Source organism: Adelges cooleyi, unplaced genomic scaffold (assembly GCF_023614345.1).
Source record: "Adelges cooleyi isolate 19-005CV unplaced genomic scaffold, UGA_ACOO_1.1 ACOO_flye_CR_arks_rails_tigmint_CR_PRNA_793, whole genome shotgun sequence".
NCBI classification, from domain to species: Eukaryota; Metazoa; Arthropoda; class Insecta; order Hemiptera; family Adelgidae; genus Adelges; species Adelges cooleyi.
Window position 1 is genome coordinate 226,924 of NW_026096506.1, and position 17,984 is coordinate 244,907.

The 17,984-nt window shown below is 38.6% G+C and overlaps 4 protein-coding genes across 4 annotated transcripts; all 4 read left to right on the forward strand.

Annotated features, from left to right (window-relative positions):
* The first annotated feature begins 1,457 nt into the window (after positions 1-1,457).
* LOC126845469 (snake venom serine proteinase 2-like) lies at positions 1,458-2,663 on the forward strand. Its single transcript, XM_050584117.1, has 4 exons — positions 1,458-1,736; positions 1,806-1,931; positions 2,009-2,207; positions 2,299-2,663. Exons 1-4 carry the CDS (start codon positions 1,458-1,460, stop codon positions 2,661-2,663), a joined length of 969 nt encoding a protein of 322 aa, XP_050440074.1.
* A 1,898-nt stretch (positions 2,664-4,561) lies between these two features.
* LOC126845470 (synaptic vesicle glycoprotein 2B-like) lies at positions 4,562-6,244 on the forward strand. The gene has a single exon (XM_050584118.1). The coding sequence runs from the start codon at positions 4,562-4,564 to the stop codon at positions 6,242-6,244; it is 1,683 nt and encodes a 560-aa protein (XP_050440075.1).
* A 1,118-nt stretch (positions 6,245-7,362) lies between these two features.
* LOC126845471 (V-type proton ATPase subunit E-like) lies at positions 7,363-7,907 on the forward strand. The gene is made up of 2 exons (XM_050584119.1): positions 7,363-7,530; positions 7,599-7,907. Exons 1-2 carry the CDS (start codon positions 7,363-7,365, stop codon positions 7,905-7,907), a joined length of 477 nt encoding a protein of 158 aa, XP_050440076.1.
* A 6,422-nt stretch (positions 7,908-14,329) lies between these two features.
* Positions 14,330-15,439, forward strand: LOC126845460 (uncharacterized). Its single transcript, XM_050584110.1, has 2 exons — positions 14,330-14,778; positions 14,850-15,439. Exons 1-2 carry the CDS (start codon positions 14,453-14,455, stop codon positions 15,040-15,042), a joined length of 519 nt encoding a protein of 172 aa, XP_050440067.1. The 5' UTR covers positions 14,330-14,452; the 3' UTR covers positions 15,043-15,439.
* Positions 15,440-17,984: the final 2,545 nt, after the last annotated feature.

Below are 17,984 nucleotides of genomic sequence, written 5' to 3' on the forward strand. Positions count from 1 at the left end.
CGCGGCAAGTCTTAAGGGATAAGCAGGCGGAAATGATATGTGAAACAGATTTATCCGATAAAAACACAAAATACAATGAAAAAACCATAAACATATATTGTTCCCAAATGGAAAACCCGCATAGAGTGAAAGAAGTTTTTAATAAAATCAGATTCAACATTTTTATTGCATGGCAAAAAAATAATTCTGTCAAATTTGCAAGCCATACACGGTCTAACTGCCATATTTATATTGGAAACCTAGAATTTAAATGTGGGAAACATCCTGTGGAATTATATTTAGGATCAAAACCGCGGATGGTTGGTTTAACAAAACAGAAGTACAAACGGGGGTATGTAAAAAATACCGGCCATAAAATGTTTGTACGACCATTATTTAGAACGAAATAGAGAACCATGTTTTACTTTGAGGAATAATAGACCATTTGGTATAACCGAAAATCTAAAAAACGCCACGAAAAATTTTAACTTCATTTCTTACCCGTTCGTGCATAGTTCATGGTATAGCTTTATTTGTGTTTCAATTGGAAAAGAAACTTTTTATAAGAGGAAACTAATTTGTAGAGAACTCAGAAGCCTATGTAGAAGTCCCCGATGCCTTCCATGCGCCCTAATCAAAGACCCAATCATAGACGAAGAACTAGAGGCAATAAAGAAAATGTCACTAAAATATTTTAAAAAACCATATAGCTTAGCATTATGCACCTATTATTTCCCTGACTTTTAGTAATTAGTATTTTATTTTTTGAATAATTATAATTGTTTAATTGAAAATACAAATTTGCCTATGGTAATTTTTTATCAAATATTATCATACTTTATAGTTTATTAGTATATATTTTTGAACATAACAGCCTTTAGAACATTTAGTTGAAAATGAAGGAAAAGCAAAAGGTAAACTAATGTGTGAATCTTGGAGTGTGTGTTGGACATTTTTGTCTCTCTCCTATAAAATATAAATTCGTTCATTTATTAGAAAAAATAACGTAGTTAAATTATTGTACGTCGGTAGCTAACAAGATGTTTTTAGACAAGACTTTTTTAAACGGTGGTCGTACTAAACGTATAACATAACCGTGCTCGAGGAGTGTAAGTTATATTAAAGTATTTATTTTCAATATGGTTCTCATTAGAATCAAATATTACCACTGATCTAAGGTAGGGAACGTTTCAAGTACCGAAAATTATGAACAATTCGTGTTAAAGTACGGTAAAATTATACCCTAGTAGTATTGTTATCAAAAGGTCCATCAAATTATACAAATCTATCGGCTTGTTATAAAAATCATACTGTTAGTATTTATCAACAAAAATCAACAACCGGAATCGTACCAAATAATAACATTGAAAATAGCTATTATGCATTTTAGTATACCTGTTGAAAATTAAAACTAAAATTGAAAATTAAAATATTCCTTAAAATTTTAAATCGAACATCCGCGTGACGGAAAATCTTAAATGACTATCGGATCGTGGGTGTTCATTACGTCTTTGATTTTAATCGTTAAACATGCCCGTGTCGTCAGCTATAATACTAATAATCATAATAACGTGACCGGTGTGCAATCATCGGTCGAAAGATTCGTGGCAAACGGCGTTCCTTACAATAAGAAAAAATATGCGTTTGTATTGTCGTTCGTAGCGGACAAGTCGGTGTGCTCTGCTACCCTGGTGAAACCACTGTTCGCAGTTACTGCCGCTCACTGCACGTGGAATCTAGAAGCTGGCAAATCGAATGTACGTTAAACGATAAAAATCCTAAACGTACACAACATGCTCGTTTATCCGAATAAATTTCCACGACAGGTGTATCGCGGCCATTACGATCAGGCGGCCAAGGACGACACGATAAGACGGAAGGTCGTGCACTATTACCAGCACGAACAATTCGACATAAACAAAAATCCTTTCCCGGACATAAGTATCATTCAAGTAACCATCGTATTTTGTTTTTTGTAATTAAGTAGTACACGGTGTTATAATATTATCTCGTTGACCCGCCGTCTCAGATAGAATCGGAATACGCCGAAATTGAGGAATACGCCGAAATAGGCGGGAATCCCGGTGACTTTAAAAACGGCAAACTAGTCAAATGTATCGGCGTGGGATTCGGCAAGACGGAATATCAGAAATTAGCCAAGAAAAACGGATACCAATACGCCGTTTCAATGAGATACGGACCGGACGCGTGCATCGGAGACACCGCAGGTATGTGTATACTGTGTATACCCGGTATATACCATAGGAGGGTTGTTACCCCGCCGAAAGTGGTAAAATGCACATTTTTTTTTTTTACAAGACCCAAAACAATGGGTCAATTATCTGTGTTCGAAGCCCAGCATCAAACAGGCGTGTTTCGGAGACAGTGGCGGTCCGACATTTTGCAAAGGGAAATTCTACGCGATCTACATGTCCCGTTACAATTACGTGATTAAGGATCCACAAATAGATTTTTGCGGCGATCCGAACATCGAGACGAAACACTTGTTTCTATTTCAGTATAGGAATTGGATTGCCGGCATTGTCGGTCCGTTGCCGTCGAGCGAGTCCGGAGACAACAGCAGGGAGTACTACGACGACGAATTTGCCTCGGGCTCGATCCCATTTAACAAACGCGCGTTAATGTTATTAAATTCCATCGTATTATGCGTAGTTTTATTTTGAAGATATTCATCAAAACGCCACATTTTATTGATTATTATCATCGTATTTTATTTAGAAACGTTGAGTGCATTTCAATAGATAAGTTGACAACGCCAAAGTCAATTGAGGGGAACGAACATTGTTCGTACTAATACAAAAGTGATCGCGACTTAAAAATTTATGCTAATTGTAATAAAAAACTAGGTAATTAATTTTTTCTTTCGAGAGCGATTTTTACCTACTAATAATATCGTATAAACATAATCGGTCATCTCAAGCAAATTGCTGCTTTATTCGAATACTCGAGGCAATGGAAGACTGTGTACAAATACAGGAATACATTAAAAATACAACTACAATGCTCGTCCATATTTTACAGAGTCAATAAATAGTTTTATAATTACAATAAATTTTCTCGAATATTTATACACACGCATCCTCGTTAGATTCATTTTTCTCCTCTTCTTCTCGAATTATAAAATTAACTGAAACATCTCTGTGCACAAATCGAGCAGAAACAGTCAACCGACTTTATTCCGTACAAAAGAAAAAGGAGATAAATAAGATAATAGTGTAAAACCCCTCAAACATCAAGATAGATTAATGATGGTTGAATAATAACTTCATTTCGCCCATGGACATGGCTATAAAATCTTAGAATATCATCATATTATGTCGGTCATTTATTTATGATCTTTGTACATTGAAGAATCGCCATTTATGCAAATTAGGCTTGGTTATAATACAAAATAATTTATATAATGCTTATAACTAAATTTATATCATTGTATTGATTATTGAGTTTTTATTGAATAAGTTATATTATATAAAAGCGGCACTGTCGACATAATAAATAAATGAACAACAGCCATTGGAACTGCCTCTGATGTCTTTTTTTTTCCTTAAAAAGTCTACCGGAAGAGCGCAACTCTCTAATAAGTGACGCTGTGCTAAAATAGCGACTACCACTGTAGGTTTTTAGTTGGTCCATTGTTCCCATTGTTATAAAGTTAAAACCAATTTAACTCTCTAAAATATTTTACTACTTATACTAGTTTCGACAATGGCCAACATTTACATTAAATAAGTCCTTATTTATGTATTGTCCTCTTTTTCAACGGAATTCAGTTAAGAGTAGAAGCTGCATCGGTAACCCAATACTTTCGCGAGTCTGGAGTGTTTGCCCACTGTGCAAGCTCAGACTTTGACGAGATGCGACGAATGACCCGGAGATAGCTTAGGTATTTCTCGTCGTACATAGGAATAACTCTGCACCATCAGCACCCTGGTTTATGCTGGCCAAACGTAAAAATAATTTATTTTACCTCCTCGTTGTAAACCATCCTATTCCAGGACAATTATAAAGAATAGTAAGGACATAAAATAAAATATTCCATGACATTGTTTTCAAAATTTCGTTAAAAACCACCAGCACAATGGGGTCGTGTCATAGTGGGAACGGGCCAAACAGGTCTTTAGGAATTATTTTAACAAACCCCAGAATAAATAAACGCTTCGATGCGAATCTGTTGATAGGAGAAATATTAAATATCAATAGAAACAATAAAAAAAACTCTACCTTCGGGTCTCGCGAGAGTTACCTGATATAATAAACGTCTCTAAATAATATAGATAATCTCTTTTATAATTTAACACTGACGAATAAAATACTTAAATCAAAAATGAATAATTTACCTTGGACAACGCAGTGCCGAATAAGAGTAAGTCAGTAGTGTCCGATTGATTTTAACGAAATTCCTTCGTAGGAGACCACCGATGACAGTTGCACAACAACAACAGTCGACGTTGTTGTTTGATAATCAATAAACCGGAAATAAACACATGGCAAATATGTTTTATCGTCTCGACCGAAATAAGTGCGTGTAATTTTTTGGCCGCCAACATTCTGCACTAGCACCATGGTCCAGCCTAACGACCAGAACAACAATCGCGAAGAGCACCACGACCACCATCATCGCGGGAGCGGCATCGGTACCGTGACGGACGTGGGCCCGGGCACGCTGGCGGACGTGCCCGACGACATCAACGTGGGCGTCCGGAAGAAAACCGTCATGTTCGGCGCCGGCAAGCTGGTGACGTTCGAGGACGCGCAGCAAGAGGCCGGCACGGGAATGTATCAGCTGGCTTTGTTGATTGTCTGCGGCATGGTCAACATGGCGTGCGCCATATCCACCACGTCCGTGTCGTTCGTCACGCCGGCGGCGTCGGCCGACTTCCAATTGACGTCGATCACCAAGGGCGTGATGAACGGCGCCCCGTTCGTGGGCATGTTGATCGGCGCGTACTTTTGGGGAGTGTGCAGCGACATCAACGGCAGACGGGACGTGATACTCGGCTCGATGGGGATGGACGCGATCCTGTCGGTCGGCTCGTGCATGGCGCAACACCTGCAGTACTTCATACTGATCCGGGTCGGCAACGGGTTCGCCATCATAGGCGCCACCTGCATGATCTACGTGTACTTCGGCGAGTTCCTGACCGGCGACAAGAGAGACGCGTACCTGCTCATCCTGGAGGTGTTCTGGGCGCTGGGAATGGCCGCCGGGCCGGGAGTGGCCAGCATCGTGATCCCGCTGGAACACGTTTGGATAGACCGACCGGATTTCACGTTCAACAGCTGGCGGCTGTTCATGCTGCTGACGGCCGTGCCCAGTCTGTTGGGCTTCATATTGGTCTATCAGTTCCCGGAATCGCCTAGGTATCTGATGCTCAAGGGCCGAATGCTGAAATCGCGGGACGTCCTGGAGCGGATTTACATCGTGAACCATTCGCGCAAGGCCCCGCCGTATTCGGTGGACAGTTTCACGCAAACGTACTCGGCCATCGGGTTTTTCGACGTGGGCGGCATGCCGTTCTGCATGAACCTCAAAGCCAGGCTGGTCGCTCTGAAGAACGGCCACAAGACTCTGTTTTCCCAGTATCTCAGGAACATTTTCGTCACGTGCACGATAGAATTTTGCCTGATGGCCTCGTACGTCACCGTCCTCGTGTGGGTGCCCGAGTTGTTCAGCAGGTATCACGACTACGAAGTGAGAAACGCCGAAGACGGCGGCGAAGCGGTGAACATATGCGCCGCGTCTCATTGGCTGTTGAAACATCCGAGCGACAGCGCAGTCAAGCACACGCACGTGGGTCACCAGGCGTACGTGGCCGCTTTCGTGGTCGCCTCGTCCACGCTGATTCCCATAACGATCATGGGTCTCCTGATCAAGTGCGTCAGCAAGAAAATATTGCTGTGGATCAGCTGCGGAATACCCGCTGTCGCCGCACTGGTCATGACGAAAACCAGAGACGATTTCGAAGCAGAAATCTTGTGCTGCTTCTTCGAAGGTTTCACCACCCTGGTGGAGCCGATCATATTCTGTACGATGGTCGAGTTGTTCCCGAGCAACATAAGAGGCGTGGCGTTCTCCCTCACTGTGATGTGCGGTCGACTAGGCGCCGTAGTAGGAATCTGCGTGTTCGGTTTTCTACTCGACATCAATTGCCACTCGACGTTTTACCTTTTGGCTACGTTGCTGTCAATTGCTTTTCTAGCCGTCATATGTTTGCCAAAATTAAAAATCGGAGGTAGCCATTAGGCTGCTGTGGAATACATGTTTTGTTAACTAGCAGATTGAAAATTGTACTATAAAAATTTATTTCAAAAATGATTAAATTTTCGACATGTAATAATTTATTTAATTTTATTTGAAATAATCTTTATTAACTTTAACGGGGTTCTGAAGAAATATATTCGGTAAAAAATTACAATTATACAGTAAAATATTTAAAACGGTTAGAGTTAATTAAAATTACTTCCCATCGATTATGAGGAAAGAAGTACGAGACTTTCATAACAGGCAATATGGACATTTTTTATTTAAGGTGATATTATCAAACACAAAAACTACGTTTTATTGGACTGGAAGATATTACAACAATAATTCGCAATTAGTTGTAAATGTTGTCCTGACAAAATATTTTAAGGATTGTGTTTTATAAAAATATAACAATAATAATTAATATTAATTTTTTCACTCTAATAGTAATCATTCTTAATTTTCAATTAATCAGTTGCCCATTTTGGTGAAGAAACATTTAAAGTGTTAACGTTTTCAGGTAAGACTTTTGAATTAACAATATTTCCAGCTGTCGAGAAGCATGGAACACAAATACAATTATTAAAAAAAAAAAAACCGTTGAATTGTGCGTATGTATAGCTATTATAATATTTAAACATTAATATGATTGTCTAGTAACCTAAGCCAAATTAACAAATAAAACAATAAACACAATCAAGTGTTAGGCACTTTTGTAAAGTACCTATTACAAAGGCCATTATCTATCTCTGCCATGAATTTCGAGGAGCACAATAATCAGCAGGCGAGTTAATAACTTAACTTACAATGGTCATAAAAAATATAATACAAAAACAGTTGTACCGTTTGTTCGGTTTAGTTGGCCAGGATGATTGAGTTTATGGACCAAGAAGCACATCAAATGGTGCAGGACATCGACGATATGGCCGAAGAAGAATATCATATGCAAAAACGCGAACTGGTACATAAAGGCATAGAGGCCATAAAACAGGCGTACAAAAAGAAAATGGTACGCATCGACAGGGAAAAAGCGACGTGAGTTTTATTAGCAACGCTTTGACGTATTCTCTGACGTTTGTCTGAATGAATCTATGTATTACGTGTTCGACGGGATCAGAATGATATCTACTCACATGACCAAAGCCAAATTGGAGATACTGTTGAGCAGAGACGAACACATCAAGTCGGTGTTAGCCGCGGTCAATGAAGAGCTCGTCGAATTACGCAAAGATCAAAACTCGTACAAACCGATCCTCAAGAAGTTAATACTTCAGGCCATGTATCAAGTAGTGCAGAATGGAGTGTTATATGCAAACTGATAAACTGGCATAGCTGTTTTTTTTTATTTTTATAGATGTTGGAAAAAAAAATAGATTTGATTGTGATACCCGATGACGTCGACACGGTGAAGTCGATGGTTGAAGAGCTACAAGAAGATTATCTGGCCGGCACAGGGTTGAACGTGGATATCAACATTGACAACCGCTTAAAGTTGTCCGACCAAGAGATTGGCGGCGTCATGGTGACTGCCCAAAAACGTAGGATATTTGTAGACAACACACTGGTGATGCGGTTGATATATTTAGCTATTCAAGCGGTACCACTCATACGCAGTGGACTGTTTGGGCCAAAACCCACTAGAAAACACCAATCCACAGACTGATGATATCCTTTATTAAAAATATCTGCAAGGAAATTACAAATTTCAGGAAAAGTTATCACAGAAATAGTATTGAATTAAAATAAAATACACATATGCTGAGAGGTATTATTTTTTAACAATGATGTGTAATTTATTACGCAACATTATTTCATATGGTGTCCGACCAATAATATTATCAAAGTAATAACAAAAAATCATAAGTCACGCTATTTCATCAAGGAATACACAGTTCATCAACATTTTATCAAACACCAAGTCAAAACACAATTATAAACACATTTATTGTCTATAGAATATACAATTATTTATATTTATTTTAAAATAGTTTTTATCATATACAGGTTCGCGTCAAAATATTTATTTTCCGTAACAATTTCTAAATACTTGCGACCTCTTTGACTCCAATAAGCAACGTCCACCTCTACTGTGCTGGCTTTTATAAATATATTTTCAAGAATTTATTACTTACCCAAAAAACTGATGGCATCCGGGACGATTCCGTATCTAATAATAATAATAATGAGTTATTCAAACTAAAAAAATGTTGTATAATGTAGTATAGATCCAACTGCTATAATTATATTGGTAACATGGAATTCAAATGTGGAAACCATCCTGTAGAATTATATCTGGATTCAAAATCCACGGATGGGTGGTTCACAAAAAAATTAGTACAAACGGGGGTGTGTGACTAAGACCGGCCATAAATCCGGAAAAATAGGGAACTAAAAGAATTGTATCAAAGTCCTAGTTTTGTAGAAGACATTACCAAGAAACGACTCATCTGGGCAGGACACGCATGGCGTAAGGAAGGATCGCTGTTGAGAACAGTGTTAGGAAATACTCCACAAAGAAAAATACCACTGAGACGCCCTAGAGTAAGATGAGAAGAAAGGGTAAAAGAAGACATGGAAAAAGTAAAGCCAGGAGAGGTATGGAAGAAATTATCATTAGAAACAGAAAGCTGGAGGCAAATATGCTGGACGGTATGGTCTTGAAGGCCGAAAACCACGAAGAAGATTTTTTTTTTAATTGAACTTTTTCTATTATACTAGGATATGCTAACTTTCTTATTAAAATCGTTTAATGTCTATTTTATCATATCGCTGATATACTAGAAGCTTATAAAGATGAATCAAACTTTGATCATGGAATAGATAGAAATAAATTACACACAGAAGATGAAGTCGTCTTAAATATAACCAGACAAAATTATTCCAATTATAATATAGATCTGAAATCGGGAAATATGCTTAACTTATTTGGACTCGGTAATAGATTAATATTTTCATTCATTGGTATAAGTTTTCCTAATCATTTCGACAAAACAGTATGCTCAAATCGTAAACCTTGTGAGACAACATTATCTTATTTAAAACGTCTCCAGAACAAGAAATTGTAAGAGAACTTGTTAGGAGTAAGTTTTTAATTATATATATTTTTTTTAATTGAACTTTTTCATTTATACTGCGATATGACGGCACAACGGCCTGCCTTTGGCCTCGCGGTACGAGTGGGAGCGGACAACTCGGTCAGGTGCTCCACTCACCTTACTGCCCGCTGGAAGCCTGGCCCAACCTGCAACCACGGTTACCATCCATCATCAGGCCCAGATCATCAGTCAGGACTGCGGGAAACGGACGCTGCTCCAACGCGCCCCCAACACCCAGGGACTCGCAAGGGCGATTCACACCAAGGAAAACGTGGGCCCCCCTCACCGATGCCCTCAATCAAGGAAGGACGGAGCCCAGGCAGCTGGAAAGAAGCGATCACCAACCCGGAACTTCACAGGCCAGCACCTCGACCACGACAGTGGAAGCACCGGAGGAACCGGAAGTTTTCCATATCACCGCTGCTTTCCCAAATCATTCACAAAGAACCACTTACGAAGCGCTGCCTTACGTGCCCGTAGGGCCGTCTGCCATGGTTGTCTGTCAAGACCCAACGGACATACCGGACATGGACGCCATCCGGGAGCTGGAGGAGCTGCTGCGACATATTTGAAAAATGTTGCATATTTAAGCATATTTTGTATATAAGTTCATTAAACCCATTATTATATTTCTATTTCACCACAGAAACTAGATTATGATTTATGAGTTCATGACGTGTTAGGAAATACATTTTATTTCCCGTGTCATATTTTTTTAGATTGTTATTGTAAACATTTTATCTTGTTAATCGCAATGCGGTTATCGGCAACAATGCCGACCGGTTTTTCCTAATTGAATTTCCTTTTTAAAATGATATTTTGTAAACATGCCTTGTCGTGTTCTCGGAAATAATCGCTAGTCAGTGTCAGTACTGTAATGGATTACTGAAGCATTTATGAATACGTTTTGTTAGGTCTCAGTGTAGCTAACCTAATGATTATTCTGGTTGTACTATATCTAAATGATATATTGCAATATAATCGCTTGAGGCGAGCACGAGCCAATAGGATTGGTCAAGCCGTGCACGCAGGAGAGGAAATACCTATGTAAAATATTAGTAATAAAAATAACAAATAGAAAGTAGTATAGTAATTTAAATATTAAAAAAAAATCACGGTGAAGGACGACTAATATACGCATGATGTTATATCTGTAATAATGTAATGAAACCTGTTTTAGCGCAAACGTAAAGATCCTAGTGGCCGATTTCGAGTTTCTGCCAAAGACACAGAGTGAATATATCGCTGTGTCAGGGTGCCTGTTGTCGACGCACAAAAACAACATTCCTGTGAACCTATCGGGGTTCCCGATAGTAGTAACCACTCATTGTGCACCTCGGCAGGCCACGCCCCAGGAACTCAAATCACTCACCCGCCAATGCATTAGATTTAAGGACACAAAACCAGCGTTCGGCTCGTTATTAAACGAGTTGAATAAGGGATTGTATCAAAAGGGGCCCTCGACGATGAATTTATCCTCCATTTCAAAGTATATCCACAAAGGTTCAAGAAAACCCATCGTAGTGTTTTGGAACGGTAACCATGATTACAAAATATTGCAGCAATTTGGAATAAAAAAACGTTTATAAATATTTGAATATGACCGCCTGGGATAACAACAATGACGGGCGGTTCAATTTGAAGTTGATAAACATGGTGACCGGGAAAATTTATTACGATGAGTTTTTAGGGGAGGTTAAAAAAAGGGGTAGGGAGCTGAACCTGCGGGAAGCTCACGACTTTACGTGTATAGAAACACACTCCCCCCATATGAACTTTCATGACCCGGTTTTTGACACGATTGCTACACGCTGTGTTTTGAATTACATTATTAGTAAGTTAAGGCCGATTAAATTTTATAGATTAATTAAGGACATGCCTAGATTAAGGAAAAAGAAAAACAAAAAAAAAAGGAAAAGAAAAAACATAACTAACATTACGAAATAAGTAGCATAAGTGACACTGACATTTAATTCTAAAAAATATATGTTTTAATGTTCTAGGTGAATGGAAACCTTTCCTACCTACATTAGAATTAGTACATTAGACATTACAATGAGTACGAGTAATCCCCGTGTAATCTTCTTGAAACGAGTGGTAAATCTTGCTTTAAACAATTGTACCAACCCTCTTGCACCCAAAAACACATTATTATTTTCAAATGCAGTTCAGATTATTAGCGTTTAATTATAGTAGACTTAGATCCTTTTTACAAAGATCAATAATTTTCTTAGTCATTTCTGGTGATGGGACACTATTCGATGAGTCTAAGTAGTGTATGGGGGCTAAAGTATGTATGGAAACATATGATATTACACTATTACAGTAATATTAAGTCAACAACTAACTAACTTAAATATTGTTTAAATATTGCATTATTATATTTATTCGCTGTGTATAACCAAAATTGTTAATTAAGTTGTTTTCGATTATGACTGTGCCATAGGTACTGTAAACACATTATTTTTATATTTAAACAATAAGGTCCGTGGAACAGCCGCTGTCTCTCCGTGGAGTGCTCGCTGACCGAGGTTTACAAGACCAGTTGGAGGTCGACCATCCGCTCCTACAAATGTTTGCCGCTAGTTTGCGTGTGACAAACCCTGAGCAGCCTGCTGTATGGGATATGTATCCAGCGATTTGTTCTCGAGTGTTATGTTATGTACAAACTACGCTGATAGCCGCTAATACGCCACCGAGTCACTGGTCAGAGCTGCTAGTACATCCGAAATTGATGATCGAGTGCTTAGTCGAGTGCGTTTATTATAATAACCAGAGTTTCGAAATAACTGTGCACTTTTATTTTGAAAAATAAATTGCTGTTCTAACTTCTAATTTTTTATTAAGGACTTTTTTGAAACTGTTAATGCAGTAACATTTTTGTTCGACCTTTTATTATAAAGTTCATTCGAGAACTTTTATGTCAGACCTTTGATAATAAAAGTTCTTATGAGATCTCCATTGTAGGAACATTAATTATAATAAAAGTTCTTACTTACAAAATTTTTATCCAGGACTTTTATTTAAAAGTTCTTCCAATAACTTTCTTATCGAGGACTTTTATTTAAAAGTTCTTTATTATAAAAGTTCTCTACGGAACTTTTTTAGTTTTTTTTTTATAATGAAAGTTTGAATCATTAAAGTTGTCAATTAATCTATAATCATTATAAAATATTTGTATTCAGGTAGTGTTACGCTTACAGTATTTATTAAAAGCCTATAACGCTTAAAGTCTATAACTTCTTATTTCATCTACCTAATGTACGTAACTCCCTATGCGGGCTTACTACATAAAGGATTTTATTGGTCGTCGGTGGTTTTACGTGAGGTGCGAACAAAATATCACAAATATAAAAACGTTTTATTAAAATCGACATTTACCCGCGTGACCGCTGCACCTTATGCCGCCGTCGAATCTATAACTCGACGGGTACTGATTATTCGCACCGTGTGGTGCCCGTAAAAAGCTTGGACTCCAAAGCGCGTGAACAGCAACACCGCTCTTTACGGACGTGCTGTTATTTAAGAGGACTCCAATGCCGTCGTGGCGAATACTCAACAGGCAACCGATCACCACGTTGTTGCATGCTAGCTAAGCCAGCATAAATTATATTGGAAAATTGTCTACACGTGTAAAACTCTGAATCCTAGTAATATTATACGCGATACCGACACTAATTGTAAAACCTGAACTGGTTTCTTTATAATACTTTGTACTTGGCCAAAAGGTCATCAAGAATATAAAAATGTAAAAAAATCACATTAAAATAATTGCATAAATAAATTATACTGAACTGTATACTATGTACTGACTAAACAAGTCAACAGGATGTTATGTCAACAAGGCCGAAAACACGAAGATTTGTTTTTAATTGAACTTTTTCAATTATACTAGGATATGCTAACTTTCTTTTAAAAAAACGTTTAATGTCTATTTTATCATATCGCTGATATACTAGAAGCTTATAAAGATGAATCAAACTTTGATCATGGAATAGATAGAAATAAATTACACACAGAAGATGAAGTCGTCTTAAATATAACCAGACAAAATTATTCCAATTATAATATAGATCTGAAATCGGGAAATATGCTTAACTTATTTGGACTCGGTAATAGATTAATATTTTCCCGCGGCGGCGGCGGCAAAAGTAGTGGCACGTGTGCGCACGTGGGCGGACTAGTTGGCCAGATGGTATAATAACGACTCGTGCGTAGTTATTACGTTAGTGCGAGCCAACAACCTAAACAGGCCTCAACGAACGTATATAAATACGATCGAGAATGGACCTCGAAATTAGTGCCGTTCCACACTTTAAACAAGAATCACTTCAGTCGCAAGAATCTTTTCAAACGCAAACTAACCATGGATCTTCAAGAAACCGATCTTTTTGCACCGACACCGTCGACTTCGACCGCTGCACCGACCAAACCGGCGAAACAGACGACGTTAAAGAAACGCCCGAATTCGAAACTGGGGTTTTCTTCGGGCCAGCGTCATCCACCGACGACGAAACGACCGAAATTGACGGACGGCCAGGTAATCGAATTAGTAGATTCGGCGGAGGAGGACGAGGAAGACAACAGAATTTGGAAAAATATGCAATCAATGACTCTGCTCAATCTGCCCGTGAAAACAATAGTCGACTTGAGCGACTTTCGTCATTTTTCCGGATTTATGGAAGTCCTTCTCACGGACGACGTGCCTCTCGATTCGCTGATGCTAATGCCGTCCATAGCGGTGGTGATTATGATGACGATACTGGTGGAGAAGAACCCGACGCCGGACATGGCCAAAGCCGAACTCCTGTCCACTCTGTTGAACTTTCAATTGTGGAAGACTCCAACATCGAACGTGATGGCCGCCCTGAAGACGAAAATGTATGCGATCCCGGTATGTCATATCCCGCAAAACGCCGAAGGCTCGACAACGACGGCGGACAACAAGAATCTGTTCGACACGTACCTCATTCTGGTGGCCCAGATCTACTGGCGGACGACGGATTGTTTGGAGAATACGCCGCTGAGCTCTATCACCGGTATATGGGAAGCAATTCCGTGTACCTCTCGGACATATGTGTCCCTGAGGGACGCGCGGAGTTTGCTCAATTATATGCTGAGTTTGAAGTGGGACTGCGGCAATGCGACCAGAACACCAGAGAACAATTCCGAATCGTGTCCGAGCACGGAGACCACGTACACGTCGTGCACGCCTGCCCGTATTCAAACTCAGCTTGTCGCTGTACGTGGCTCCGTCGCAGCGCCGTCTGGAGGTCGCGACGACGAACTCGATTTAGACGACGAGTTTTCGTCGCTGACCTCAAGGTTGTCGACTGGGAAAACATCGCTCGATATTTCGCTACAAAAGGACACGCAGTCCAAAACTGCCAAGGCACATGTTATGATGGAAGACTACGTGTACGAACTCAAAATGTACAAGTAAGTCTGTCGAAATTTAACCAACACACTCTGTACGGCGTATTATATTTTTTTTTTCCCTAATGTTACAGGAAGGAGGACATACGCAATTTGGATCGGTCGCAGTGGTACACCCGTGTCCACGTGAAGGCGGTGGGCACGGTGAAGGCGAGCCACCCGACCAAAAAGAAGTTGGATGGTTTAGTGGGCGACCTCATGGCGGACCTGAAGACGAAACCGAACTTACGTATGGAAAAAACCTTTTGTTATGGCCAAAAACATTAGATCAGTTGCTGCTATCCTATCCTTGCTGTCCGCCAGACGCTTTTTTCCACATAAAAGAGTTTTACGACAATCCAAAGTTAAATTTCCTCGAAGATTCTTCCAAAAAAGTACGGGTCTCCCTGCGAAATTGGTGCGCGCGTATCGCCGTGTGGTCGATTTCCGATTTCGACAGATTCTATCAGACCCCCGGGGTTCACCCGTATTTTAACGCGTACGCTCGCCAGCACGATCAGGTATATTACGCCGTCGACGTTTCGGTAAAGATCGCCAACGATTTATTGCAATTGCAATTTCAAAACGATTCAGACACCATCTTTAAATTCCTCAAGGACGTACATGACATCTGTGATAAAAAAATACCGAAACGTAATTCGATGTGCGTAGTTAGCCCACCATCTGCCGGCAAAAAATTATTTCTTCGACGCTATTGCGTCTTTTTTTCTAAACTATTTAGTATCACAAATTACGGGGGTACTACCTAATATGGATTATGAAGTGGACGAAATCATAGACTAGGCTATGCCTAAAAAGTTCTAAGGGGGACAGGACTTGTCTCTCTTCACACCGAACTGGTATGGCCCTGTCTTGATTAAGTCCACCCTTCCTTATGTATTTAAAAAATTGCTCGTACCTCATTTAATGAAGACGAAGGTGTTGTTCCCCATGGTTCAAGGAAAGACAGGACTTGTCTTTTCTCACACCGAGCTCAAGGACACACACCGGCGTCAAGTAGATTGTGATTAATAATAATTAATAAGATTATAACACAGTCAAAATTATAAAGAGAAAAAGATGCTTTTATCATAGATTCTAAATTAACTGAAGATATTATCTAAGGTAATAAATTGTAATTGTATTTTAAAAATATTATAATGTCAATTTAAAAAAAAAAAAAATGTATTGTACTTTGAAAAAAGAATATATATTGTATTGTACTTTGATGAAAAGAAATTATGTAATTGTAATTGAAAAAAAATAATATATATATTGTAGTACTAACCTATATACTAACCACTAATTTTGAATGTTTAAAAAAAAAAAAAAACTTTATGTAATACTAACTATTAACCTATAATCACTATGTATTCAAATGTATAACTATATAATGTATAACTTTAAAAAAAAAAAAAAAAAACCATTGTAATTCTAATGATATGTAATGATACACAAGCAGGTAATTGAGTATTGTCAAAGATGTTTTATTCATAAATGTACAAAACATCTTTTTTTTGGGGAGAGAAATGTAATGGATTACTAAGTCCAGCCAAGTTTACGTCATGACCGATTTCTCCTTGAATATTAATATGTATACGACCTAAAGGAGTTATTCTATACTTTGTATGTAACCAAATGTAAACAACGTCATAAATTGTAAAATCCAAATTATAAATTGTAAAAGCCAATTTATTTATGCAAATCATATACCTTGTACAACTGAAAGATTGTAAAAACGCACAAACAAACACATAAATTGTATAAATTATCTATCCGACAATGTTCCGCACTTAACAGAAGACAGCTTGGCCATTCTCCAACAACCCGGATTAACGCTTGCACAACTGAGAAAAGGTCACCGAGGCGGGGATCCGAAGGACTCCTTCCACTCGAACCGGATGGGCATTTTGCGTAAATACCAGCCGTTTCACCACAGCAATTTAGAAGTGTTCTGGCTGTGTATTGTGACATACGTGCAACAAACACTCATTTTCGTTATCTGTGTATCAAATTAATGCTTATATTGTAATACATATAATACCTATTTTTGATTGAAAGTATTAACTTCATTTACAAATCTTCCATCTTCCTCCTTCAACCTTTTGTGTGCTAAGTATCCAAAGGCCACAGACTTGCGGGAACTTCACAAAAGTAACAAATAGAAAGTAGTTTATATAAGTTTTAATATAGTAATTTAAATATTAAAATAATCACGGTGAAGGATGATTAATATACGTATAATGTTATATCTGTAATAATGTAATAAAACCTGTTTTAGTGCAAACATAAAAATCATTGTGGCCGATTTCGAGTTTCTGCCGAAAGACACAGAGTGAATATATCGCTGTGTCAGGGTGCCTGTTGTCGACGCACAAAAACAACATTCCTGTGAACCTATCGGGGTTCCCGATAGTAGTAACCACTCATTGTGCACCTCGGCAGGCCACGCCCCAGGAACTCAAGTCACTCACCCGCCAATGCATTAGATTTAAGGACACAAAACCAGCGTTCGGCTCGTTATTAAACGAGTTGAATAAGGGATTGTATCAAAAGGGGCCCTCGACGACTGAATTTATCCTCCATTTCGAAAGTATATCCACAAAGGTTCAAGAAAACCCATCGTAGTGTTTTGGAACGGTAGCCATGATTACAAAATATTGCAGCAATTTGGAATAAAAAACGTTTATAAATATTTGAATATGACCGCCTGGGATAACAACAATGACGGGCGGTTCAATTTGAAGTTGATAAACATGGTGACCGGGAAAATTTATTACGATGAGTTTTTAGGGGAGGTTAAAAAAAGGGGGTAGGGAGCTGAACCTGCGGGAAGCTCACGACTTTACGTGTATAGAAACACACTCCCCCCATATGAACTTTCCATGACCCGGTTTTTGACACGATTGCTACACGCTGTGTTTTGAATTACATTATTAGTAAGTTAAGGCCGATTAAATTTTATAGATCTAATTAAGGACATGCCTAGATTAAGGAAAAAGAAAACCAAAAAAGAAAAGGAACAAGAAAAAAGCATAACTAACATTACGAAATAACGTAGCATAAGTGACACTGACATTTAATTCTAAAAAATATATGTTTTAATGTTCTAGGTGAATGGAAACCTTTCCTACCTACATTAGAATTAGTACATTAGACATTACAATGAGTACGAGTAATCCCCGTGTAATCTTCTTGAAACGAGTGGTAAATCTTGCTTTAAACAATTG

Coding starts and splice junctions, on each gene's coding strand:
- LOC126845469 (XM_050584117.1), top strand. CDS start 1,458: ATGACTATCGGATCGTGGGTGTTCATTACGTCTTTGATTTTAATCGTT. Junction 1,737..1,805: donor TAGAAGCTGGCAAATCGAAT/GTACGTTAAACG, acceptor TTTCCACGACAG/GTGTATCGCGGCCATTACGA. Junction 2,208..2,298: donor GTGCATCGGAGACACCGCAG/GTATGTGTATAC, acceptor TTTTTTTACAAG/ACCCAAAACAATGGGTCAAT.
- LOC126845470 (XM_050584118.1), top strand. CDS start 4,562: ATGGTCCAGCCTAACGACCAGAACAACAATCGCGAAGAGCACCACGAC.
- LOC126845471 (XM_050584119.1), top strand. CDS start 7,363: ATGATATCTACTCACATGACCAAAGCCAAATTGGAGATACTGTTGAGC. Junction 7,531..7,598: donor TACTTCAGGCCATGTATCAA/GTAGTGCAGAAT, acceptor TTATTTTTATAG/ATGTTGGAAAAAAAAATAGA.
- LOC126845460 (XM_050584110.1), top strand. CDS start 14,453: ATGCTGAGTTTGAAGTGGGACTGCGGCAATGCGACCAGAACACCAGAG. Junction 14,779..14,849: donor TACGAACTCAAAATGTACAA/GTAAGTCTGTCG, acceptor CTAATGTTACAG/GAAGGAGGACATACGCAATT.